This window comes from Cydia fagiglandana, chromosome 1 (assembly GCF_963556715.1).
Source record: "Cydia fagiglandana chromosome 1, ilCydFagi1.1, whole genome shotgun sequence".
NCBI lineage: Eukaryota > Metazoa > Arthropoda > Insecta > Lepidoptera > Tortricidae > Cydia > Cydia fagiglandana.
In genome coordinates, this window is record NC_085932.1 from 19,036,785 (window position 1) to 19,059,155 (window position 22,371).

The window sequence follows — 22,371 nt, forward strand, 5'->3', positions numbered from 1 at the left end:
GAAAGAATTTATAAATAATTTATTAAAAATAAACGGATACTTAGGAGGAAGCCTTCATATATTTTGCCATAAAATGCCAATATGAGATCCAAAGGTCACTAAGACCAAGGATCCCTTTAATAGGGTGTATCAGGAGATCAAAATGTCATATGAAGTTCACTGGACTTGACTTATTTTCAGAAATAGTGCCATATTTCTAAATGTTAACATTCTTGGGTTTCCGCTATGTTGTACTAGTACTATCCTTATCTAGACATATTTTGTCCCATTTACAGTTCAGTGTATTATTGTTCTAATTTCCTAGCTTTACGCTTCCTTTTGATAAACAGAGACGTTTTCATATACGTTGCTTTCATGCAAGAACAATAATAAACTGAACTTATAACGTAAATCGTTACCAATTCGACCCAACCTTTTCGTTTTTGGTCTCGGGAATGTGTGGTAGGTATAATCCTTTGGATTCCTTTCAAGCGCATGTATTATATTTTATTCGATAATAAGATAAGTATGTTATGTAGGTAAATTATTATAAGAAAGGATGTGTGACCAAAAAAAATGAACATGACAAAATCTTTTATATAAAAGTTTTAAAAGGTGTAACTCTCTCAATAGTCTCTGTTTTAAAGATCATAAAACGTGTGAGTGTGAATAGATCGTGAGAGCAATAGCGTTGAAATTCGCTTTACGATTGAGCACTCAATGAGTTTTATGGTTTCTGCTAGTTAATCGTAAATTTAATTCAGTTAAAAAGATTTGGAGATCCCTAACTGAATTTGAAAGCTTTTTGATCTAAAACATATTTACAGAATTCTGAAATAATAAAGGAATTATATATAGGTACCTACCTACTCGATAAGTACCTATAATTCGGACCAAAAAAAATGTGAGGTAAGCAAACATAACAGGATTAGATTTAGTTAATCTATTAAAAGTCTGATTAAGTATTTCAAGCTTTTACTAGCCCGGCTCATGTCGAAAAAAAAACAAGACTTTCCCGCCCTGCACCTGTGTCGGCCATTTTGAATTTATCTTCCATTTTGTTCTCGATGACGCCGCTCTGACGGATTACGCCTGGATTTAATTTACATTGTAATAAAATATTTTCCTCTGAACTCCATAATTATAATAAGAGGAATTAGCTAATGGAAGCAATTAGAAAAATGCCCGGGATTAAGTTTTAATTAGGGTTCCGCTTTGTGTTTTCTGTTACGACCGTCATCCGATCGTTGGTATTATATAAAACAATAAAATTACTGTACCTACCTGTGGAAGTTACAGAAGTTCATTTGAAATACTAACTGATTATCTATCCACATTATAATGAAAATATAGTTATAGCGATTCTCGCTTCACATTTTAATCTAGTATCGCATTAAACTTGATACTTTGTTTCAAATTGCATTCTTCGAGGCACCTTGTAAAAAGTTATACATAATGCATGTTAGCCTGCAGCTGGCTTTTAGCCCATACCGCGGGTTAACATTTAGTTTCACTACTCTCACTAAGTTTAACTCACACTTGAATCAGTTGTAGTAAGATGTGTTAGATAGACATCTTCTTTAAGAAGAATACATAGGTAGGTACATCTTATATCATCTTTAAGAAGAAGAAGAAGATAATAAGAACGTCAACGGGAATACATCAGATGTGTGAATATTAGTAGAGATCGGGAATCAGTATGTTGCTCGGCATTGCTTCCCTTGTTATGGCATACAATATCATGAACAATTGAACATAGGTACATGATATTGTATGCCTCTTTGTATAATGTCCTCAAGGCTTAAAACAAAGTACCTACATACTTATTATAATATATTTATATTCGCTTACATAAACAGTTGCAAATAGTAGGTGCGCATGAAGTTGAGAATACTCCTTGAAACTTAGACCGGTAGTAGGTCCTTAGTTACAAGTACGGAACAAAGATAGGACTCTGACGGCAGCCAGACTTATCGGATGAAACGTTTCTCGATTTCATGACGCCGGAGGTGCAATGAGATTACTGTTGTGACTTGAGTTACGTTTTATCTTAACTGACTCAAGTATCTAAAATACGCTATAAAACGATTTGGACTTACCTAACCTACGTTGATATCTATTTTACGATTTAAAAACATCCAGTCATTGCGCATGTAGATTCTAATAAGTCTAATAATAATAACATAAGTCTTCATGCATTTACATAATTATTTCAATATTACTATTACACATACATACTAACAAATACGGAATTCAAACAAGCTTTTAAAAGCTTTTATCTAATGAGCAAACATTGAGCAAATAATTGACGCACCTACCTAGTCATAAAAAATTCAGAGTACGTAAGGTCCATCGAATTAGCTAAAGCAAATATGTAGAAAATAACGTGAATTAATGACTAGCGGGGTTTGCGATTAAATAAAGGATTTCACGGGGATAACTTCTGGGCCCTTATTTGACTCGAGAATGTGATAGAAAGTAGCGTGCTTACCATTTTGCTACTGTAGGACAAGCGGTGAAGCCAGGGCCAAACTGTCAATGTTTGCAAGATGACAATGAGGAATGACATGGCATATCGATAAAAACAAGGCCTTCTTATCACAAAATACTTACCGTTGTGGCAGCTAAATGCCTGCCTGCGCCTTGCTTCCTAATCTTGGCTACCTAAGTGTGTCTTCTGGATATTTTTTACGTAGTGTTTGTGCCGTTTGCACGTCCTTGCACGTATTAAGCTATCGAATGTACACAACGAATAGAAACTATGCGAAAATATGCAGCCGTATTCAGAAACGAAGTATAAATAATACTTAGGCTCGTTTAGACTGTGTTTGGTCCTATTGTAGATGCATATTTATCTCATGAGGTATGTCTAAGAGTAGAAAAAAGACACAAATGTATACACAATGCAAACTAATTAGACCGTACACAACTAAATAGGTTAAGGACCAAGTTACTCAAATTCCGCAATGCATGTCCCAGAAATCAAAACACCGATTTACTGAGGCGTACAAATTATCGCCCGCCTAGTGAATGTTAGTATACGATTAGTATAATTATATTGATATACCAATAGTTTAGTAGTAATGTATAGCTTTAGTTTGTGCATATATGTAGCTTTAGTTTGGTATTAATTAAGCAACAACTATGTAACGCGGTGGCCATTTGCGAGTGACCGCGGGGCATAATTACAATGCTAACTGATGTCACTCCGCGATGGTTTCGTTTGCAATACAGTCGATAATTTTATAATTTACTTTAATTATTGGTGTAAATTGGTGTTTACTTCTAAATTTTACTTACTTACTTACCTACTACGTACTGCCTAAGTTATGTGAGAAAGAATAGACGAATATCAAACTAATATCACAAATAGATCATTATGTACATTTAAAATTACTTACACGGTTCATAATAAATATCTACGTATACATAATTACTTATATTATATTTAATAGAAACACACACACAGCGTACACCTGGACTTGTCTATTTATTTCGGCATAAATGTAAATAAGTTTATTAAGCTTATTACTCGACATCTTCATTGACATTCAAAGCTTTGTTACATTTGTATGTAAAAAATGTAAATAACCTTAAGTACATAGATATGCAATTTTAATGTACCTAATAAAATAAAAATAAAGGCTACGACAAACACATTGAAATCCAACAAACTATTGTTGACTCAGCATACTTCCCCTTACCTTGATGCTATAGATCAACCCTTCGATAAAAACTATTTTATTATTTGCCTACGCACTAAACGTGATATATCAAAGCTATTCAATAAAATATTGACATAGAAACCTAGCGATAAAGTACAGTTTGATGTCAAAACGTCAATATTGTTTATCAATTTATAGACCACATTTCTAACGGAAGATGTACCAATGGGTAATATATAAAAATATGTTAACCCTAAGAAAGTAGCTACGAAGAATATTATATAGGTAAATCTACTATTTATATTAATCTTAACGCTGTTTTGGTTATAGAGATTATTCCGTGATGTAAATTTTGTAAGTAAATTTAATAAGTGAATACATTTTTTTTCAGATTCATTTTTTTCCTATGATTGCGGAGACCGGGGGTTTCACGAGGTGCAATTCTTGTATATTTATTTATATTATTATATATATTTCTGGGATCTCGGAAACGGCTCTAACAATTTCGATGAATTTTGCTATCTGGGGGTTTTCGGGGGCGAAAAATCGATCTACCTAGGTTTTATCTTTGGGAAAAGCGCATTTTTGAGTTTTTATAATATGTTTTCCGAGCAAAGGTCGGTCTCTCAGATATTAAATACAATCGGTTACAATCTAGGCAGCATCATCGAACAGATGCGAGAATTGTATCATGACGATGAGATAAGTGGTGCAAAGATGGAACAAGCAGACTGGTAGCGACAGGTCCACTGGAATGAACCGGTACAGCAAGTAGCGACATGGCCGTATCTCGATGTAGTCCAGGAATTCCTTTATTTCCGCTTTGATAGGGTAATCTAAAAGGTAAATGGGACATTTTGAGTTTTAGCACAATCGGATTAGGTCTAATCGAAATATCTGAGTCCCCATTGTCCCCAATGTCAAATAGTTAGTGCGGACATGAAAAAGAGACCTTTAATTAACGTAAAATTTCAGGACTCTTCTGGAGATTTCGAGATTAGCCCTAATCCTATTGTGCGACATATTTGCAAAAACATTTCGAATAAATAACTCAATCGCTTTTTAAAGTCATTCAGATTACTGCAATGTTGGGAATAATATTCCTTCTACTCAAAAATACACTTATATGGAGTACCTACTTCGGTGTAATCTTCTAAATACCTACTTAAACTTTCAAAATTACTTTACTCACTTACTTTTTCTTTCATAGATCAATTGTCGAAGTTTAAGTATTTAGAAGATTACACCGAAGTAGGGACCCGGGTATGTCCCTAAACTACGTCCAAGACCACCGGTGGACGGGCAGCAGCGTCTCGCGTCTCTCAAATTCGGTAGGTATACTTGACTGCGATCGCCAACCCGCCTGCCAATCGTTTATGGCATTCACCCCCCATAAGGGGGAGGCCTATGTTCAGCAGTGGACGTCTTATGGCTGAGATGATGATGATGATGATGATGATGATGAGGTACCCCATATAAGGGTCACAAATAGGTTGAAAATCTAGACGTAGTTCAGACGAAAAGACATTTAATGAATAAATGTATGCTTACTGTTACGCGTACTATCTTTGTAGTGTTTCAGCAGGAATAGTTTCATTTTGTCAACATGCGCTCGTGTCATCTCGAACAGGATTCCCGGTAGACAAGGAATCAGAGCCCATTGCATCGCCTCCAATCCGAGCGCTACCAAGTGAATTATCGGCACCTGAAAATAGCAATGTGTTTGGAATTTGGACTCTTAGATTGTAATGATCACATACACGTGTCTGAAGTCACCTCTAAATAATGAGCTACGGCGCGATTCGGGAAATGAAACAGAGATTCACTAGATATGAAATAGTAAAGATATGTGAAGTTCCACGGCAAAAGGTATCTTATGGCCGCCGGGTGGGCGTTAATATCGTAAGCGCCAACGAATGGTTATATTTATTTACTTAAGTAATGTTATATTCTGTAATTATCAGTCTTTGACCATTTAACAAAAAATTAATGATTTGATTATTGTAATTAACTTTATTTCTTTCAGGCTAAACCAATTATCGAAGTTTAGGAGCCTTACCCCTCTTTTTTGAAGAACAATTATGTTGTACAATAGAAGCATTATCTTGGGAAAACTGCAAACCAAACTCAACAGGAACTGTAACACAAGACGCATATAATTTACTCCAACACGTATATAACGTTATAAATAACGGCAGTACCAACATCAACTTTATAAAATAATAATGTACTCACGAAAGGATCGACTTGGTTGCTGATGATATTGACAGAGTCAATAATATCTTCATAAATATCTTGACATAAAAGGAGACTTTTTCTTTTATCTTTTGTGTCAATTACAGATATACCAATATTTTGAAACAAATTCTCCACTTTATTCCTCAGAAGGGATACCCTAAATTTGATCATGAAAAACGTTATTAAACGTGGTATTTGGTTTGCGTCTACGGCAATTAAAATGAATCCTGAGGTGAAGACGATTATAGGAGATTCGTCACAGTTCAATCTGAATGAAAAGCATACAGCCATTGAATAAAAAAATCTCATAAGTATAACGATTATAACGAAGACTTGAGTTATTTTCTGTATTCGATAGTAATACGACCCGTCAACATGGAGTTTATCATCAATAAATTCTAGGCTCCTTAAAAATTGAGCTCGATTATCAGCATTCATAAAGAGCAGCAATATTACAGTAGTGATGTATTCTGCAGCTATGTAAACATATGGCGAACGGTCTAGGTATTTCACATAACTCAGTACCAGATATGAAAATCCAATGGACACGGACAAAGCGTAAATTGTAAATATAATTATAACGAATCTCGACTTGAAAATCGTAAAAGGAAAGAAATTGTAGCCCAAAATAGCAGAGATTAAGTAAGAACTCCTGAAGTACTTATACGCTCGAACTGTTCGGTAATCGTGAGGCCACACAGTAGCCCGTTTAGTGAAGATTTTGCGTACTTGGTCCGTCATAGCGGCTGGTGCAAAGTCGAGCAAGATACTGAGGATGGCTATTAGTGTCTCATATTTATAGGCTATTCGATGAAAATACTTCATCGTTTAAATTACATTAGTTATTGAACGTTCGCCATCAAATAGGGTATAAATATTGTATAAGGGTTCAGTGCACTAGTTAAGTGGTTATAATTTTCGTGTAACATGGGGGTCCTCAACACTTCAGCAGTAACATGGCAACGATAAAGGTTACATTTGGAGCGATGTCCATGCCCACCATAGCAGCGTTACTACTGCAACGTTACTGCTGCAGCATAGAGGCGGGCGATGTCATTGTAAATTCCTTGATAAAGTACCTCTTGCTAGTTTCGTTGCCGCATTGCTGTCGCAGCAGTGTCGTTTAATTTGTTACGTGTTTTATCCAGCGTCATGGTTGTAGCGGTAACCTCAAAGCAACGCTGCCTTAAGCAACCCCATAGACCTTTTCATATTTCAGTGAGCAACCCCCTTCAGAATGTCACGTTAAATATCAAAACAAGATGAGGATGGAGCCAAGCCGTACCTGGATTGAGTCGCTCCGATCCTGGGTCTGGTGTGATGCTTACTATAACAGTCGGACGGGTCGGGCCGGTTTCTCTACGTAAATTTTCTGTAGTCCTGTGATAGATTAAGTAATAATACATAATTTGTAATGGTTTTATTTAATTAGGAAATAATTATCACAGAAACAAAGATAGCAATTAATTGCGTATCCGTGTCATGTTTAGTCAGCTTTGAATTGGAAAAAGTTTAAGGAAGGAACCCGAATAACGCACGCGATGTCTTCATCACAATTAGTACTAAATTAAATTGCCGCCGTCGATTACCCCACCATGGAGGAAAGACTCAATTTTAACAGTGTGTAAATATACTCAACTAATGTGGCGACGTATTTACATGGGTTTAATAACTTAATTAAGTTGTTAAGTGATTTTTATAATCAAAGATACATTTTGATTTTGAGATGCGTTTTCTATCATATAATAGGTTTTTCCGAAACAAACATTAACTTTAGGTACCAACACGTATTATTGGTGTGTCAGACACCAATCAAGTGATCGGAGCAAATACATACCTTTACTAATAAGTATGCAAGATTTATCAAGTGATGTTCTATCTATAATTGAACAAATGTCATGTCTGTAAAAGTTATTTTTTTAGAAACTGAACGTGTTTCGAATTTAAATACCGCTCAGAAAATAATTCATGAAATTTGTGACACTGTTCACCCGCAGGCTATCCTTTCCCTAAATCAGGACAATTTTCCGGTCAGTTGGCTACTTTGAAACGAATACTTTCTTTTGTTGATTTTCCCCACACACGCCAATTAGTGGCACGGACAAGCCAGTCATGCGGCAAATTACATGTCAAGGATGATGCTGCCATTGCCATGTAATACATATTACATATACCTACACATTTCGATTGTAGCTTATTATTGAAATTAGATATAAGTAGTTACGTAGTGGTATCATAGAATAAATAATAGTACTAGGTACAAAAGTTTCTGTAACAAAACGCGTCTGTTGTGATTAGGACAGATATGACCGCTAGGTAGCGATAGCGCCACGCGCAGCTTATGGCTATAGCCACCAAAATTGGTGTGGGACGGATGTACTTTTAGCTACTTGCAAAGCGACGAAATCGCGGAGTGAGCCACGCTTGGTAGTATTAAAAAATACAGTGATAATATTTAAGATTTTTATATACATAATTTAGTATTTTTATGGTTAGCGGTATTCAGATTTTAGTGTTTTATCCTCATAACTACGGCTTTACCCATATGACTTTACAAAGGTTGAAATTGTTTTCCCAGGTCAGGCAAAGTCCGCTAAACCATTTCGGTTTGCAAGAGCAGGATGCACTGACATGGCTCTTCTATAGCTGCATCCTGTTTACGTGTACAGTCAAGTAGTATAAAAGAATACCTAATTTACGACTACCTGACCAGCTTACCTATACCTCGCACTTAAACCAGAGTTAAACGTCGGTTAAATTGGAAATAGAAGTGGCTCGGACTGCTGGACGTGGTAAGAATTATAAGGGGTTTAAACTGTTATATAATATATAAGGTATATTGACTCTTTTAGTATCTTAATTAAGGTCTCATTTAAACTCCTTCAAATTATCGGTATTCTGTACTCCTCCAAGATCCCCAGGTTACAGGCTAAGTCTAGTGTGGTGATCACTGTACTGCCTCTATTGGATTGCTAATTTATTGAAATAAATATATTTTGAATTTAAAAAAAATAAAGAATGAAAAAAATGGAATTAGCAAATTATTGTGTCAGAGATATTTTGTTCCCCTCATTTATTATTCAGTGGGTATAAAGCAATTTTAAAGCAATTTTTGGCTTACTTTTAAATCTTCTACTGTTATTAATACTTTAAATTTCAAAGTCAACAATAACGTGGAAAATAGTTACCGTATTGTATATTTAAGAATACTATTACTTATATGTAAATGATAGTAATAGTATAGTTTTGATTAAATAGGCTGAAAGCGTGTCCCAACCCCAACTCGGCCTAAAGCAAATACAATGTAACTAAACGGCGTTGACAAATCCACGGCAATATATCAGCGGATAGATGGAGTAATTACGTGCCAAACAAAGGCACGTATGTAAATATAGAGATATTGCCTCGGACAGACGTATGCGAAAATTATACGGCAGCGGCGGCGGCTTTCGTGACTGCATTAGATACTATCACTGTAACTTTATAATGGACGACTCAAGCTAGACAGGGCCGGGCCCGGGCCGGCGCTTCGTTTTCTATGTATAGAACCACGTGATCACCGATCAGCCGTCTTAAAAAATGACATGTCAGTCGCCTCAGCCCGGCCCGGTCTAGCCTGAGTCATCATTAAGGAAAGCTTTATATTATGGCCCTTATTGTGAATTAGTCAAAATAATCAAAAGTTAATAGACCGGTATTATAAAAAGCATATTTAAGTAATTATTTTTTAAATTGACATGAATTTAATTTGGCCCACAGGTTGCTAAAGTCGGACCAACAAAAGTCTGCAGCGGATTTGATATCCCACGCAGTCCAAGTGCTATTCATACGTCATAATTTCATAGAAGTTTGACGTTTAAAATAACACTTCCACTGCGTGGGCTATCAAATCCGCTGCAGACTTTTCTTTGTCTGACTCTACCTACACTATGAATCTGATTTAGGTGCACAGTTTAGTCGTCACAGTTCGGTTTTAGTAAAATGCTAAGCGATTAGTTTTCTTGAAAATATAATAAAATACCGTAGGTACAAAAGAAAACGTTAGGCTTGATAAAATTACAAAAAAAGTCAATCTCTATGTATTTCTTGTCTTGGCATTCATTTCAACGTCATCAACGCGAGTAGGGCTCTAAAGGCTGGTCATTAAACAGGGATTTGAAGGGTCGAGTGGACCGAAATAAAGTTAGTCTCGGCGCAGTCCATACCCTAATAGACTAGTGGGTCTATTCTATACTGAGCGAACAGGTAATTAAAGTGGGGCGATAATCTTCCGTAATGTGAGGATTTAGAAAGATGGAAGGTTTGCCTAGTCAAATATAACGGTTCACTTAACGTTACATGATATCGCACATTATGTGGAGTAAAAACCAACTTAGAATCATTATGCATTATGTTTCTCGAAAATATAAAAATAAACTTTTTTATAAATTAAATATAATAATACTCGTAAAAACAGACAAAAAATCGATAACGAAATTACGTTTTCTTTTCAATTTCGATTTTGGCGTAGACTGATTAAAATTTATTTGTTCATTCTACTTAATCTACATTTATTAAAAGTGATTTTGTAATATTGTATTATTTACAGTTTTTAAACATCAATCTTTATTACACAGAATTTTCTCGAAACCTTGCCGAATGATTAATGGCCACTATCAGCTAGTATCGGACTACGGAACCCTTTCAGTGGAGACGCCATTGTAAGATTCCTAATTAATGAATCCCTTTGTGCGCGAAACAATGAAGGAAATATATTAATTGAAGTTTCTATTTTGGTAAGTTCAAGATCTTTTAACTTATGCGATATATATTATTATTAATATTAATTATGTATAGGTATTAATATCACTTAGTGACTGAAATACTTAAAAATAATTACTTATTTCTACCATTGAATTATTTCTTTGAAACCGAAATACTTCCGTTTTTACCAACTAACGATTTTTCTGAATGGGTTAAGTGTAAGTTACAATACAATACAAATACTCTTTTCTCAAAAATGGACGGCAAAGTCGACTTTGCCGTCTAAAAAATAGGTCGCGAAGCGCTTAGTTTATGGTCAGTCAAAAATTAAAAAGTTAAAAACATTGCAGTCTCGATTTTGGGACTGCAATGTTGCATACAAATTCCATTATTTGTCGAGTTCCAAACTTTTTAAAAGTTGAAATGGCCATATCAATTGAAGGCACAGGCCCATTAAACAGCCAAACAGATTATTAGTACCGCGACTATTTAGTTGTCTCAAATAGGTTGGCGTATTTTCTGCAGAAAAATACACTTCTATATTTTTATTAAAAAAAATAAAAAGGCGGCAAGGGCTTTCTTCTGTGAAAATATATACGTAACAACGTTGCTTTTGTAAAATATTTCTATGATATTTATATTTCTTGCACCATTTTTGAGAAAAGCACTATATATGACTCGGCTGGAAGGCTACTTGCTGGCTTCGGATTCAATTAAACGGACTCCCAAGGTCGTCCGTTTAAAACGAATCCTCAGCCTGCAAGTAGCTACTTCCGAGCCTCGACAATAATGTACTATTATTGCACACCTCAATAAAAGAAGACAATACAAAAGAAAACAGAAATACAAGCAGAGGTAAACAACAGGCGGTCTTATCGTTAAAAAGCGATCTATTAAAGCGAAGTTACCTATTTTTTTCAATGCTAGATTGTTATAAGGTCAACGTACTGGTGATCGGTTATCTATTGGGTTTTTGCACTCGAGCACTAGTACGTTTACCTAACTTGAAAATATAGTACATTGTAGGAGAGGACGGAAAATCGCTAAAAGATGGACGAGTGAGTTCGAGGGCCGACACGTTAGTGGAGGCCCTCGAATAATACGAGTCCATCTTTAGCGTTTCCGGCCGAGGCATTACATAGTGCTTTTCACGACTACTGCGAGGAAATAAGAAAACATTTGCATAACTATAAGTACTAGCCCGCGATTTCTCTGGTAGCAAATTACTAGCCACTGCCTGTACCGTCTCTTGAATTTCGGTAGGCGTCAGCGTAAGAATATCATTTTCTTCACTAGAAGAACTCATTTTTATAGCGAGCGTAGATACGCGTTTCTTATATTTTTTAGTCAAACATAATTTACACTATCCAATCCAGTAGGTATTTTCAGATCCCGCCTTTTTTTACTTTTTTTACCACTTTTAAGAGGCGTTTTTCTGTTATTTGCTTCAAACCGACTCTAAAATTAGAAGCGTTTTTTCTAATAAAACCACAAAAAGCTACAAAAGTAAAAAACGCCTTAAGCGTGAACTGAATGGATAATTGTTAAAAAAATGAAGTGAATGGTTTTGATATTTCTTTTTTTTTAAACAAGATATTGGTGCTATAAATAAACTAATTTTATTTTTGAAGGAAAAAGTTGCGCAAAAAAAGACCTTTTATTGATTTTTATGTTTTAAATGATACTCATTGCTGTAGCGAACTGTCACCAATGACAGATGATGACAACAATGAAACATTGTAGTAGTGGTGCTTCAGGTGCTACAGCTATTGCCTACTTTCCAGCTTGGTTTTAGACCATCTATTGCCACATTTCCGAACAGTGGCGTGAAAAGGAATTAGTACAAATTTGTTTATTTATGCGAAGATAGGTACTGATAAATTAAATAAAGAAAAGTAGTTAGAAGTCGCCAGCTTGAATTAGATCCTGTATGTGCAGATATAGTCTCAACTCAACAATATACAACCGACCTAAAGGCAAGTCTGTAAAAGCGTATAAAAACAAAAATACAATATCCGAAGCACAGATAAGGCACTTGGTAATGCGGGGGCGTGGTTGCCGTCACTTGGTATGATTTATTCGCCCTCTCCGCTGTTTTGTGCTAATGTTGCCACTCTCAGGTCTCCGCGGGAATAAAAATAAAGAACGAGGTGTATATATAATTACTAAAACTGTCTTGAGCAGCTTTTTAATGAACTGCATTGGTAACGGACTAAACTTTATTTATTTTAGGAGTCAGTTAATGACTTGTAATTTTAATCCTCCATATTGATGCAGGCGCAGTAATGGTAGCATCAAAATGAATATCACTTGTAGCGGAGCACGTATCGCGTCCAATCAGCCGAGTGTTCATACTCGGTGACAGCTGGGCGGTGACGGGTTAATTTTGTATGCTAATAATATGTAGCCTTGAACAAGTAGGTACTATTATACTTACTACTACTATTGTCTTGTGTCTCGATTCGATTTTTTAATGTCTCATTTGAATAGATCGTCGACACATTCAGTGGTTGGGAAAACAGAAATAGTTAAAAATAAGTAGAAATTTCATACATTTAGCTTCCCAAATTACCTAAAGAAGTATGTGACTTTATAACCGAGGTACTGATAGCTAAAACTACCGGGGCAGTTTTTCGGAATATATTTCCAAAATATTATCGAACAAAGGAAACCTACACATATTTATCTGCGAATAATTAAAAAATATTTTTCATATAGAGATTGCTAAATCCACAGCACATTAGTCGATTGGAACAAGAAGTAACGCATTTAGTATGGATATATAAATAGTAAAATTACAGGGGTTAGATAAAGTTAATCAATTCAATATTTTCTTCATATTTTCAGATGCTAAAATTGATTTTTTAATGTTGCACAGAAAATAACTTTTATAGAACAATATTTGTTTAATTACAATATACTTTTATCATCTTTGCGTTACCCCGACTTTATTGTCATGGCACTCATGGCTCATAGAAGCCTGGGGTCCGCTACAAGTAAGAACTTTTAGACCTGACTAAATTTAAGGTAAAGATGAAACTTAAAACTGTATAAGAATTAAAGGTGGTGTCGGGTTTCTCGTTCACAAGTCCCTCGTAAACAACATAATAACCATCGACAGTGTGTCGAGCAGGGTGGTATACCTAATACTCAGAATATCCAAAAGATATTCGCTGAAGGTCATTCAGGTATACGCACCGACCTCGTCACACTCCGATGATGAAGTAGAAGCTATGTATGAGGACGTAAGTAGGGCCATACATACTTCTAAAACCTACTTTACTGTTGTTATGGGGGACTTCAACGCAAAGTTGGGCAAGAGAAGCGGGGATGAGTTGAGAGTGGGGCAATTTGGGTATGGGCAACGGAACCCTAGGGGTCAGAGGCTGGCCGACTTTCTGGAGAGAGAGGAACTCTTCATGATGAACTCTTTCTTCCAGAAGCCGCCTCACAGGAAATGGACCTGGATGAGTCCTGACGGTTCCACGAGAAACGAGATAGACTTCATCATGACCGACAAGAAACGGATATTTAGTGATGTCTCTGTGATCAACAGGGTAAAGACCGGTAGTGATCACCGAATCGTAAGAGGCACACTGAATATCAATATTAAACTTGAAAGGTCCAGCCTGATGAAGTCTACGCTCCGACCTACTCGAGCCCATGTTCAAAACCCCGAAAGCTTTCAACTCGAGCTCTCTAACCGCTTTGCTTGCCTAGAGAACTTGGCTTCAGTGGACGAAATCAACGACGGGCTAGTGGAAACTGTCCACACAGTAGGGTCTAAGTTTTTTAGATTCCGCCGTAAAGATAGACCTCAGAAATTGACCGAGCAAACCTTAAACCTCATGGCTGAACGACGCTCGCTACAGTTGCAGTCTCCCGATGACGCGGAGTCATATAGGCAACTCAATAGACGTATATCTAAGTCCTTGCGACATGATCTGCGTCTCTTTAATACTAACCGTATTAAAGATACTATTGAGCGAAACCAAGGCTCCAAAGTGTTCGCAAAGGACAAGTCTATTGGGCAAAGCCAGCTGACAAAGTTGAAACGGGAAGATGGCAGCATAGCGTCGAGCAAAGCGGAGGTTTTAGGTGAGATCGAGAGGTTCTATGGACAGTTATACACTTCGATCGCAAAGCCCGTTGACAGCTTGGTAGGAGATCCAAGAGCCAAGCTGTCCCGACATTATACCGAAGATATCCCGGACATCAGTCTGTACGAGATTAGGATGGCCCTGAAGCAGCTTAAGAACAACAAGGCGCCGGGCAAAGACGGAATCACTTCAGAGCTTCTGAGAGCGGGTGGAACACCGGTACTTAAAGTCCTCCAGAAGCTCTTTAATTCCGTCTTGTCCGAGGGCATAACGCCTGAAACATGGAATAGAGGCGAGGTGGTGCTGTTCTTCAAAAAAGGTGATAACAACCTATTGAAGAACTACAGACCCATCACGCTTCTGAGCCATGTCTATAAGCTGTTTTCAAGGGTCATCACGAACCGTCTCGAACACAGACTTGATGACTTCCAGCCTCCCGAACAAGCCGATTTCCGAAAAGGCTATAGTACCATAGACCACATCCATACGCTGCGGCAAGTTATACAGACAACCGAAGAGTATAACTTGCCATTATGCTTAGCGTTTGTGGACTATGAGAAAGCCTTCGATTCGGTGGAAACATGGGCGGTGCTTGAGTCTCTTCAGCGATGCCATATTGACTATCGGTACATCGAAGTGTTGAAGTGTTTGTATAGTAACGCCACCCTGTCGGTCCGAGTACAGGAGCAGAGCACGAGGGCGATTCCATTGCGAAGAGGCGTAAGGCAGGGAGACGTTATCTCTCCGAAACTGTTTACTGCCGTAATGGAAGACGCCTTCAAGCTCCTGGAATGGGAAGGACTTGGCATCAACATCAACGGCGAATACATCACTCACCTTCGGTTTGCCGACGATATCGTAGTCATGGCAAAGTCGATGGAGGAACTCAGCATGATGCTCGATGACCTCAACCGAGTTTCACAACAGGTGGGCTTGAAAATGAACATGGACAAGACGAAACTTATGTCAAATGCCAATGTTGTGCCCATCCCAGTCTCTGTTGGGAACTCGGTACTCGAAGTTGTTGACTCGTACATCTACCTAGGACAAGTAGTCCAATTAGGTAGGTCCAACTTCGAGAAAGAGGTCAACCGCCGAATCCAACTCGGTTGGGCAGCGTTCGGGAAACTACGTAATGTCTTTTCGTCCGACATACCTCAGTGCCTCAAGACGAAAGTCTTTAATCAATGTGTGTTACCAGTGATGACTTACGGCTCCGAAACGTGGTCTTTCACTATCGGCCTCATCTCAAAACTCAAAGTCGCTCAACGAGCTATGGAGAGGGCTATGCTCGGAGTTTCTCTACGTGATCGAATCAGAAATGAGGAGATCCGTAGACGAACTAAAGTCACCGACATAGCCCACCGGATTAGCAAGCTGAAGTGGCAATGGGCAGGCCACATTGCACGCAGAGAAGATGGCCGATGGGGTCGAAAAGTGCTCGAGTGGAGACCACGGACTAGCAAGCGCAGCGTAGGACGTCCACCCACAAGATGGACAGACGATCTTGTTAAGGTCGCCGGAAGACGCTGGATGCGGGTCGCTTCCAACCGGCACGTATGGAGGTCCAAGGGGGAGGCCTATGTTCAGCAGTGGACGTCTTATGGCTGAGATGATGATGATGTTGATGAAGAATTAAAGTAGGTACTTATGAATACAACTAATTCGTGTATTGGTATTATAATTACTCTGTTCTCCTTGCACCATTTTTATATATGTCTCAGTTTGGCCCGATGGTTGACAGGTAGAGAATGCCATTAGGCATTAAGTCCGCCATTTGTATATTATTTTTATGATCTGTGCAAAAACTTTAAATAAAATAAATAATTAATATGAGTTTAGAATACGAGCATGCAAAGTAAATCAAAATTATAAACAAAAGACCTTTCGTAAATACGGGGCTCATTTAACTTACAAATAATATTAGGCTACGTTCACACGGCGTCATTTTTCCCGTATACCGTATACGAGATTTTATCGAATATCGTAGTGACAGCAAAATTTGTATGGCAACTCTGAAAATCGTTCACACGGCGTCTATACGAGAAAATCTCGTATTCGAGACATATTTTTTACCGTATACCGTAGGGTCTTGCCACCGGGAATGCGAGATTCTCGAAACGATTTTATCGAATGCGATACTCAGTGGCGCTTACGTTTACGTTGAGTCGTTCACACGGACAAACTGGTTTCTCGTATACGAGACGCGCGCGGGGCGCAAATCTCTTGCAAATATGGCTTCCGCCCACTAGATAGCTGCCAATTTTGTGTGGTCCCTATTTTATTTTATTTTACCTATACAAGTTTTTACATGATTTTTTTTACTATCGATTACTAAAATAAAACCACGTGATATTCAGAAGACATGATTTTTATTTTAACCATAAGATCTTCAACACGTGACGACCACTGTACCAGAGTATGTTTAACAGGTAATAATAATAAATAAACAAAAAAATAAACATATAAAAGAATTGGAATACGGGGATCCATGTCGGCGTGCACTCAACGACTGGTGGTGTGGCGGCAGGTAATGCATCGAATAGACGCCGTGTGAGCGACTGTCACGTATACGTGAATACCGTATACGAGAAAAAACCGAATGGATCTTGCGCCATGTGAACAGACGTCCCGTATACGATAAAACCGTATGCGAGAAAATATCGAATCGAATAGTCGCCGTGTGAACGTAGCCTTAAGCACTGATTATCATCCGGTAATAGAGATGTATCGTGAAATAGCAGTGATACTGAACGTAATAAATTTACCGGCGGTCAATAAATCAAATTACCGGTACGTTAATTCACGCGTGAATTTATTACTGATGTTAATATAACTAGCATTAAACCGTGTTACATTTAGGGAGTCAGTGCTACCGAAATCAAACATTAGTCACATGCACTAGCATAGGTAGTGTTCAAAAGTATAAGTACAATATTGGTAAGCATATTGGAAAGTTATTTCACCTTTCTGCATTTTCAGGTGAAGCATTAGGTTTTAAACGTTATTATGATCTTTCAAATAGAAAATATGTGCTTCGAATAGAAAGAGCTAAATTAATTATCTACATAAAATAAGTATATTTCTACCTGTACTTTTAATAAATTTGTAAACAAGGAATATAAAGATGTCTCTTTCTTAGCGTGACTATTATTTTCGTAGCGCTAGGCCGATTTGTAGCTAAAACTCTTCGTAGCGCGTAACGTAATCCTGGGGGCCTAGCCAAAACACATTTCGAAAAAAGATATCGCTAACGAATCGATAAAAAATGTATGGGAATGACAGGTACCGTAGATGAGTCTGTCGAAAAATATTAACGAATACAAAAATGTTAGCCAAGTTGCAATGTTGTAACGAAACGCAAAACTTTCGTTACCGGGATTCGCCATCTGTCATACATTGGCTAGCCAAGTGACACTTTTGACAAGCGAAATCAAATCGTTATCGCCTCCTAGGTGTAGCTACGTAGCGCGAGCTATCCCCTTGCAGATAACTTATCGAAGCACAAGAAAATACCGAATAATAGTGTTTGTAAATTAGAATTTGTAGTAAAAAGCATACTTCAACATCATTGTGGGCGGCGAACAACGCGGAAGTGTCGCTTAGACGCAGGCGCCGTCTGAAAAATCGCCTCTATTGAAACTGCTTAGGAAAGGACTGCTACGATCAAAGGATTGTGGGCCGTACGCAGCATTTCACCCAAAGGATCCAATGTGACCGAGGCGCTGAATATCTACCTATCTATAGTGACAGTGTCATGGAAAAATGGATTATGCACCCACAAATGCAACACGTAACAACGTCCCTACAAAGGTAAGAGCGAGTCAATAACTTATCCCTACTATACCTACTAATAAGTATATAAAATATGTTATTAATGCTAAAATAACAAATGTGTTCCTGTTACGTCATCAAATATAAACCGTTCATCGGTGTAGATTAAATTTGGTACCCATATGCACAATGGCAAGCACTTGTTTTTCAATAGGAAAGTGAATTGAATGTGTAAAGGCAAAGGTATATAGGTAAAGGCTTTACAAATGTAGATAAAGACTCGGGAACAAATGTTCTTCACACAAATAAATGCCCTTCCCGGGAAGCAAAACCATCACCTTCGTAGGCAAGGTCACTAACAACTAGCAATATTGTAGTGTCATCCCATTTTCTTAAATTGATTTGAAAGGGACGAGACTACAGTGTTACTACTTTTTAATTTCTACAATTTCTTGTCGGACTGTACAGTAAGCTCAAGAAGACTTGTGTTGTGGGTACTTAGGGTACTTAGATAACTATATATAGATGGTCAAACCAATTTGTCAGTCAGTAAGAACCAGGAAAACTATACTCATAGTTATCTTTTGGGTGCTAGTACTAGTATATGACAAAGCTAGTATGATTCTCTCTGTCTTTGTTTGAAATGAGACAGTCCTTTGGCAAACTATACTTAAATACATAGACAACACCCATGACTCAGGTACAAAATATCTGTGCTCATTACACAAATTTCCTTACCGGGGATTCAAACTCAGGATTATCAGCTTAACCGGCAAGGTCACTAGTCACTACCAACTAGGCCAGACGGGCTGTTGTCATACATATCTATTATCAACCATATTATTGAAACTTTTTTATATTATGAAACATATTGTATATGACTTCTTTTGGCAGGCACAGGTACAGTCAGCTGAAAAGAAAAGGTACCACCCCTGCATACAAACTTCTATGTAGCGGTGGTACCTTTTCTCTGCAGCTGACTGTACCTACACACTATATAAAAATAATCTTAACATATACTTACACAAAACATTTAGTTTTTTTTGTCATATGACTGGTAGAGAATAAGTGTTATAACCAAATGTTACAAAGTTTGTTGAAAAACTAATCATTCATTTTGTTTCAGGTGACTTGGATTTTGGATATTCATTGCAGCCTTGGCATATGAACCAATACTTTATGGTGCTCCAAAGCCAGGGTCAAGGGAAGAAACTATGTCACATGTACAACCACAAAAATATATTGAGTGTTGTTTTACTGTTTTTAAACACTGTACATAATATATGTACAAACATGGCTACTGTTTTCATGCTGCCCGCAAAAAATACCTGCTGCATCTTTCATTAACAGATTTTCAATAAAATAAATTAATTTTTTAACCCAATCATAGTTTCATTTATTTATGGTGGTTACCACCTTAACTTTTGGTATGCTTAGGAGCAGATCTGCTCCCATGTACTTACCTATATTCAACTTTAAAAAAAGCATTAATTTTTAAAAGTTGTCCTTATAAAACGACCGGTCTGGCCTAGTGGGTATTGACCCTGCCTGCTAAGCCGATGGTCCTGGGTTCGAATCCCAGTAAGGGCATTTATTTGTGTGATGAACACTAATATTTGTTCCTGAGTCATGGGTGTTTTCTATGTATATAAGTATGTGTATAGTCCCCAATATTTATTTATTTATTTTATTTTATTTAATTATGATTGATATATAAATTACAAATTTTTGACAGGAGCATACAAAAGGTTAAATATGAACAAAAAGCAAAGACAGTAGGTAATAAAAAAATAATATTAAGTAACAATATGATTTATTAGTTTTGGTTTCACAGGCAGCTTTTATCTTATCTAATGCATAACATCTATGTATTCAATGTCCGCTTGACTTTTGTTAATTTCGAAAATTTTTGAAGTCTATGAAGTAAATGATTTCACTGAGGTTACACTGATTCGGGCAAACCTGTCCACAATTTCACTTCACAGTTTGAATCATTACTAACGCTTAAAGTATTGTCTCTTCTGGTCAAGTAAGCCAGCAGTGCATGTCCTTAGCACTGGTAACTGCCATGAAGATTGCAGCGGCAGCTTTGACTGTACTTGCCAACTTGGCGAGGACTTCTCAGCGTGGAAGAAGAGCCCGCGGAGCCCGCTCTTGCCCGCTCTGGCTGCACCGCCGCCTTGGTTGGGGCTGCGGGGACGACGGCTGTCTGAAATTGTTAAACTTTAGGTCAAAATTATATGCAATTAACAACACACTCTTCAAAAATTACACTATATAGAGTTATTTTATCACGAAATTGTGATTAACTAAGTTAGAAAAATACCAAAATATTTAATTTGCTTACCGATAAAACAATTATTTTCTCCAAAATTAGATTCGCTGTTCACTTGACACTCTTGACAGCTGACAGATGACGTTTCTTGACGGTTTTGAACGAGAACCACAGACAAAAATTAATTTTTACCGACTTGGCGCGTCGAATGAGCGTTAACTAAAAAGATTGCCTCTTGGCTAGGTTATTATAAACATTATCGACCAGTCGCTCGCGATCGTAGAGATCGAATCGACACGGAGCGAATGTAATTTGGCTACGGGCCCTGATCGCGTTTAGTGCACAGTTTGCACATCAGTGAAAATGTTATCTCATTATGAGGCCTAGGCCTACCCTTACTAAAATGGTGACCTTATGATTTCAAAGCAAAATAAAATTAGTGCGCAACGATCTATGCCTATAAGCATGTGCTAATTTTATTGTTTGATTAACATGTGTTAATCAAACAATAAGCCGTATTCGAACAATGAGATGCATGTATCTCATTGTTCGAATACGGCTGAATATGTAAAAAAAATTATGAGGTAATTTATTCAAATTTGTAATATGCAAAATATTAATTGTGTAATAGTTTTGCTCGACTATGAAGCGAGTATTATTTAGTCCAACACAAGGGGACTCGAGGGTTACGATGACGAGTACGAAGGGTTACTAGGTCAGGTATGGCGGATGGTTTTTGGATCACGGTAAGAAGGCCTTTTGTTGGCTTATAATTGCAATTTCCTAGATGTGAACTAATTAATTTGTTTGCCCTGTTTTTGCAGTGATGAGTGTATGTAAGTCTATAACTACATACATATACCTGCTAGCTAACTTGACTTATATTACAATTTGCACAAATTTCTCGACCAATTTGGTTGGAGAATCGGTACAAATTTTATTTCGTCAACATACAAGTAAAAACAAAAACTTTTAATATGTTGTGTACGTTAATTTCATCCATAATGTGTCCATGCAATTTTACAGCTCGCTGTACCTCTTAAGGCGGAATTCCACCAGTGTGCGGCACTGTGCGGCACAAGCATATTCAGTACAAAAATGCTTGTGCCGCACGTGCCGCACACTGCTGGAATCCCGCCTTTACCTGCCAGTGTACTATATGTGCACAATAAATTCTATATTTTGCAGCGCATAGTTTGCCATCCAGTATATAACCGAAGACTTCCATCCTGTCTCACCAAACGCTACCCAGTCACGGGAAATTCGTTGACTTTAAATCACCCCCCAGAGGCCTTCGTTTTGTCAAGGCAATTTGATCCTTAAAGCGTTATAAATAAGGCTCGGCGAACATACCTTCGAGAATATCTATAGGAATAAACCACTAGAGCAGAGGCGTTTCGTGCAAAATTAACAACTAGTACGAGCGTCCGTGTGTCGTGATGTACAGTTAGTGCGTACACTGGCGAAATGTTGCCGAGATGTGGTTCTAGTGAATAAGCAGTAGCGGATTGTGACCATTGTCATTGTAAATCAGTCAGCTATCATCGGCTTGACACAGGCCGAGTTTATAGTGCGCCAACTGCCTTTACCTTGGACT

General features: G+C 37.5%; 2 protein-coding genes and 1 long non-coding RNA gene across 3 annotated transcripts in view; 1 reads left to right on the top strand and 2 right to left on the bottom strand.

Moving 5' to 3' along the window:
* LOC134666183 (uncharacterized) overlaps positions 1–22,371 on the top strand; it is a 428,204-nt gene that overhangs the window by 89,649 nt on the left and 316,184 nt on the right. The gene's annotated exons all lie outside the window — the stretch shown is intronic.
* The window catches only part of LOC134665510 (AFG3-like protein 2), a 229,025-nt gene that overhangs the window by 36,247 nt on the left and 170,407 nt on the right, over positions 1–22,371 (bottom strand). The gene's annotated exons all lie outside the window — the stretch shown is intronic.
* On the bottom strand, positions 3,599–6,623 carry LOC134671036 (uncharacterized). The gene is made up of 4 exons (XM_063528838.1): positions 5,880–6,623; positions 5,704–5,781; positions 5,196–5,349; positions 3,599–4,480 (listed from the first exon to the last, which is right to left on the bottom strand). Exons 1-4 carry the CDS (start codon positions 6,621–6,623, stop codon positions 4,299–4,301), a joined length of 1,158 nt encoding a protein of 385 aa, XP_063384908.1. The 3' UTR covers positions 3,599–4,298.

Excerpts from the sequence above, each read along its gene's own strand:
- LOC134671036 (XM_063528838.1), bottom strand. The coding sequence starts at position 6,623 with ATGACGGACCAAGTACGCAAAATCTTCACTAAACGGGCTACTGTGTGG. Across the intron at positions 5,782-5,879 it reads GCAACCAAGTCGATCCTTTC|TTCCTGTTGAGTTTGGTTTG; the intron begins GTGAGTACATTA and ends CTTGTGTTACAG. Across the intron at positions 5,350-5,703 it reads TTGTTCTTCAAAAAAGAGGG|GTGCCGATAATTCACTTGGT; the intron begins GTAAGGCTCCTA and ends TGCTATTTTCAG.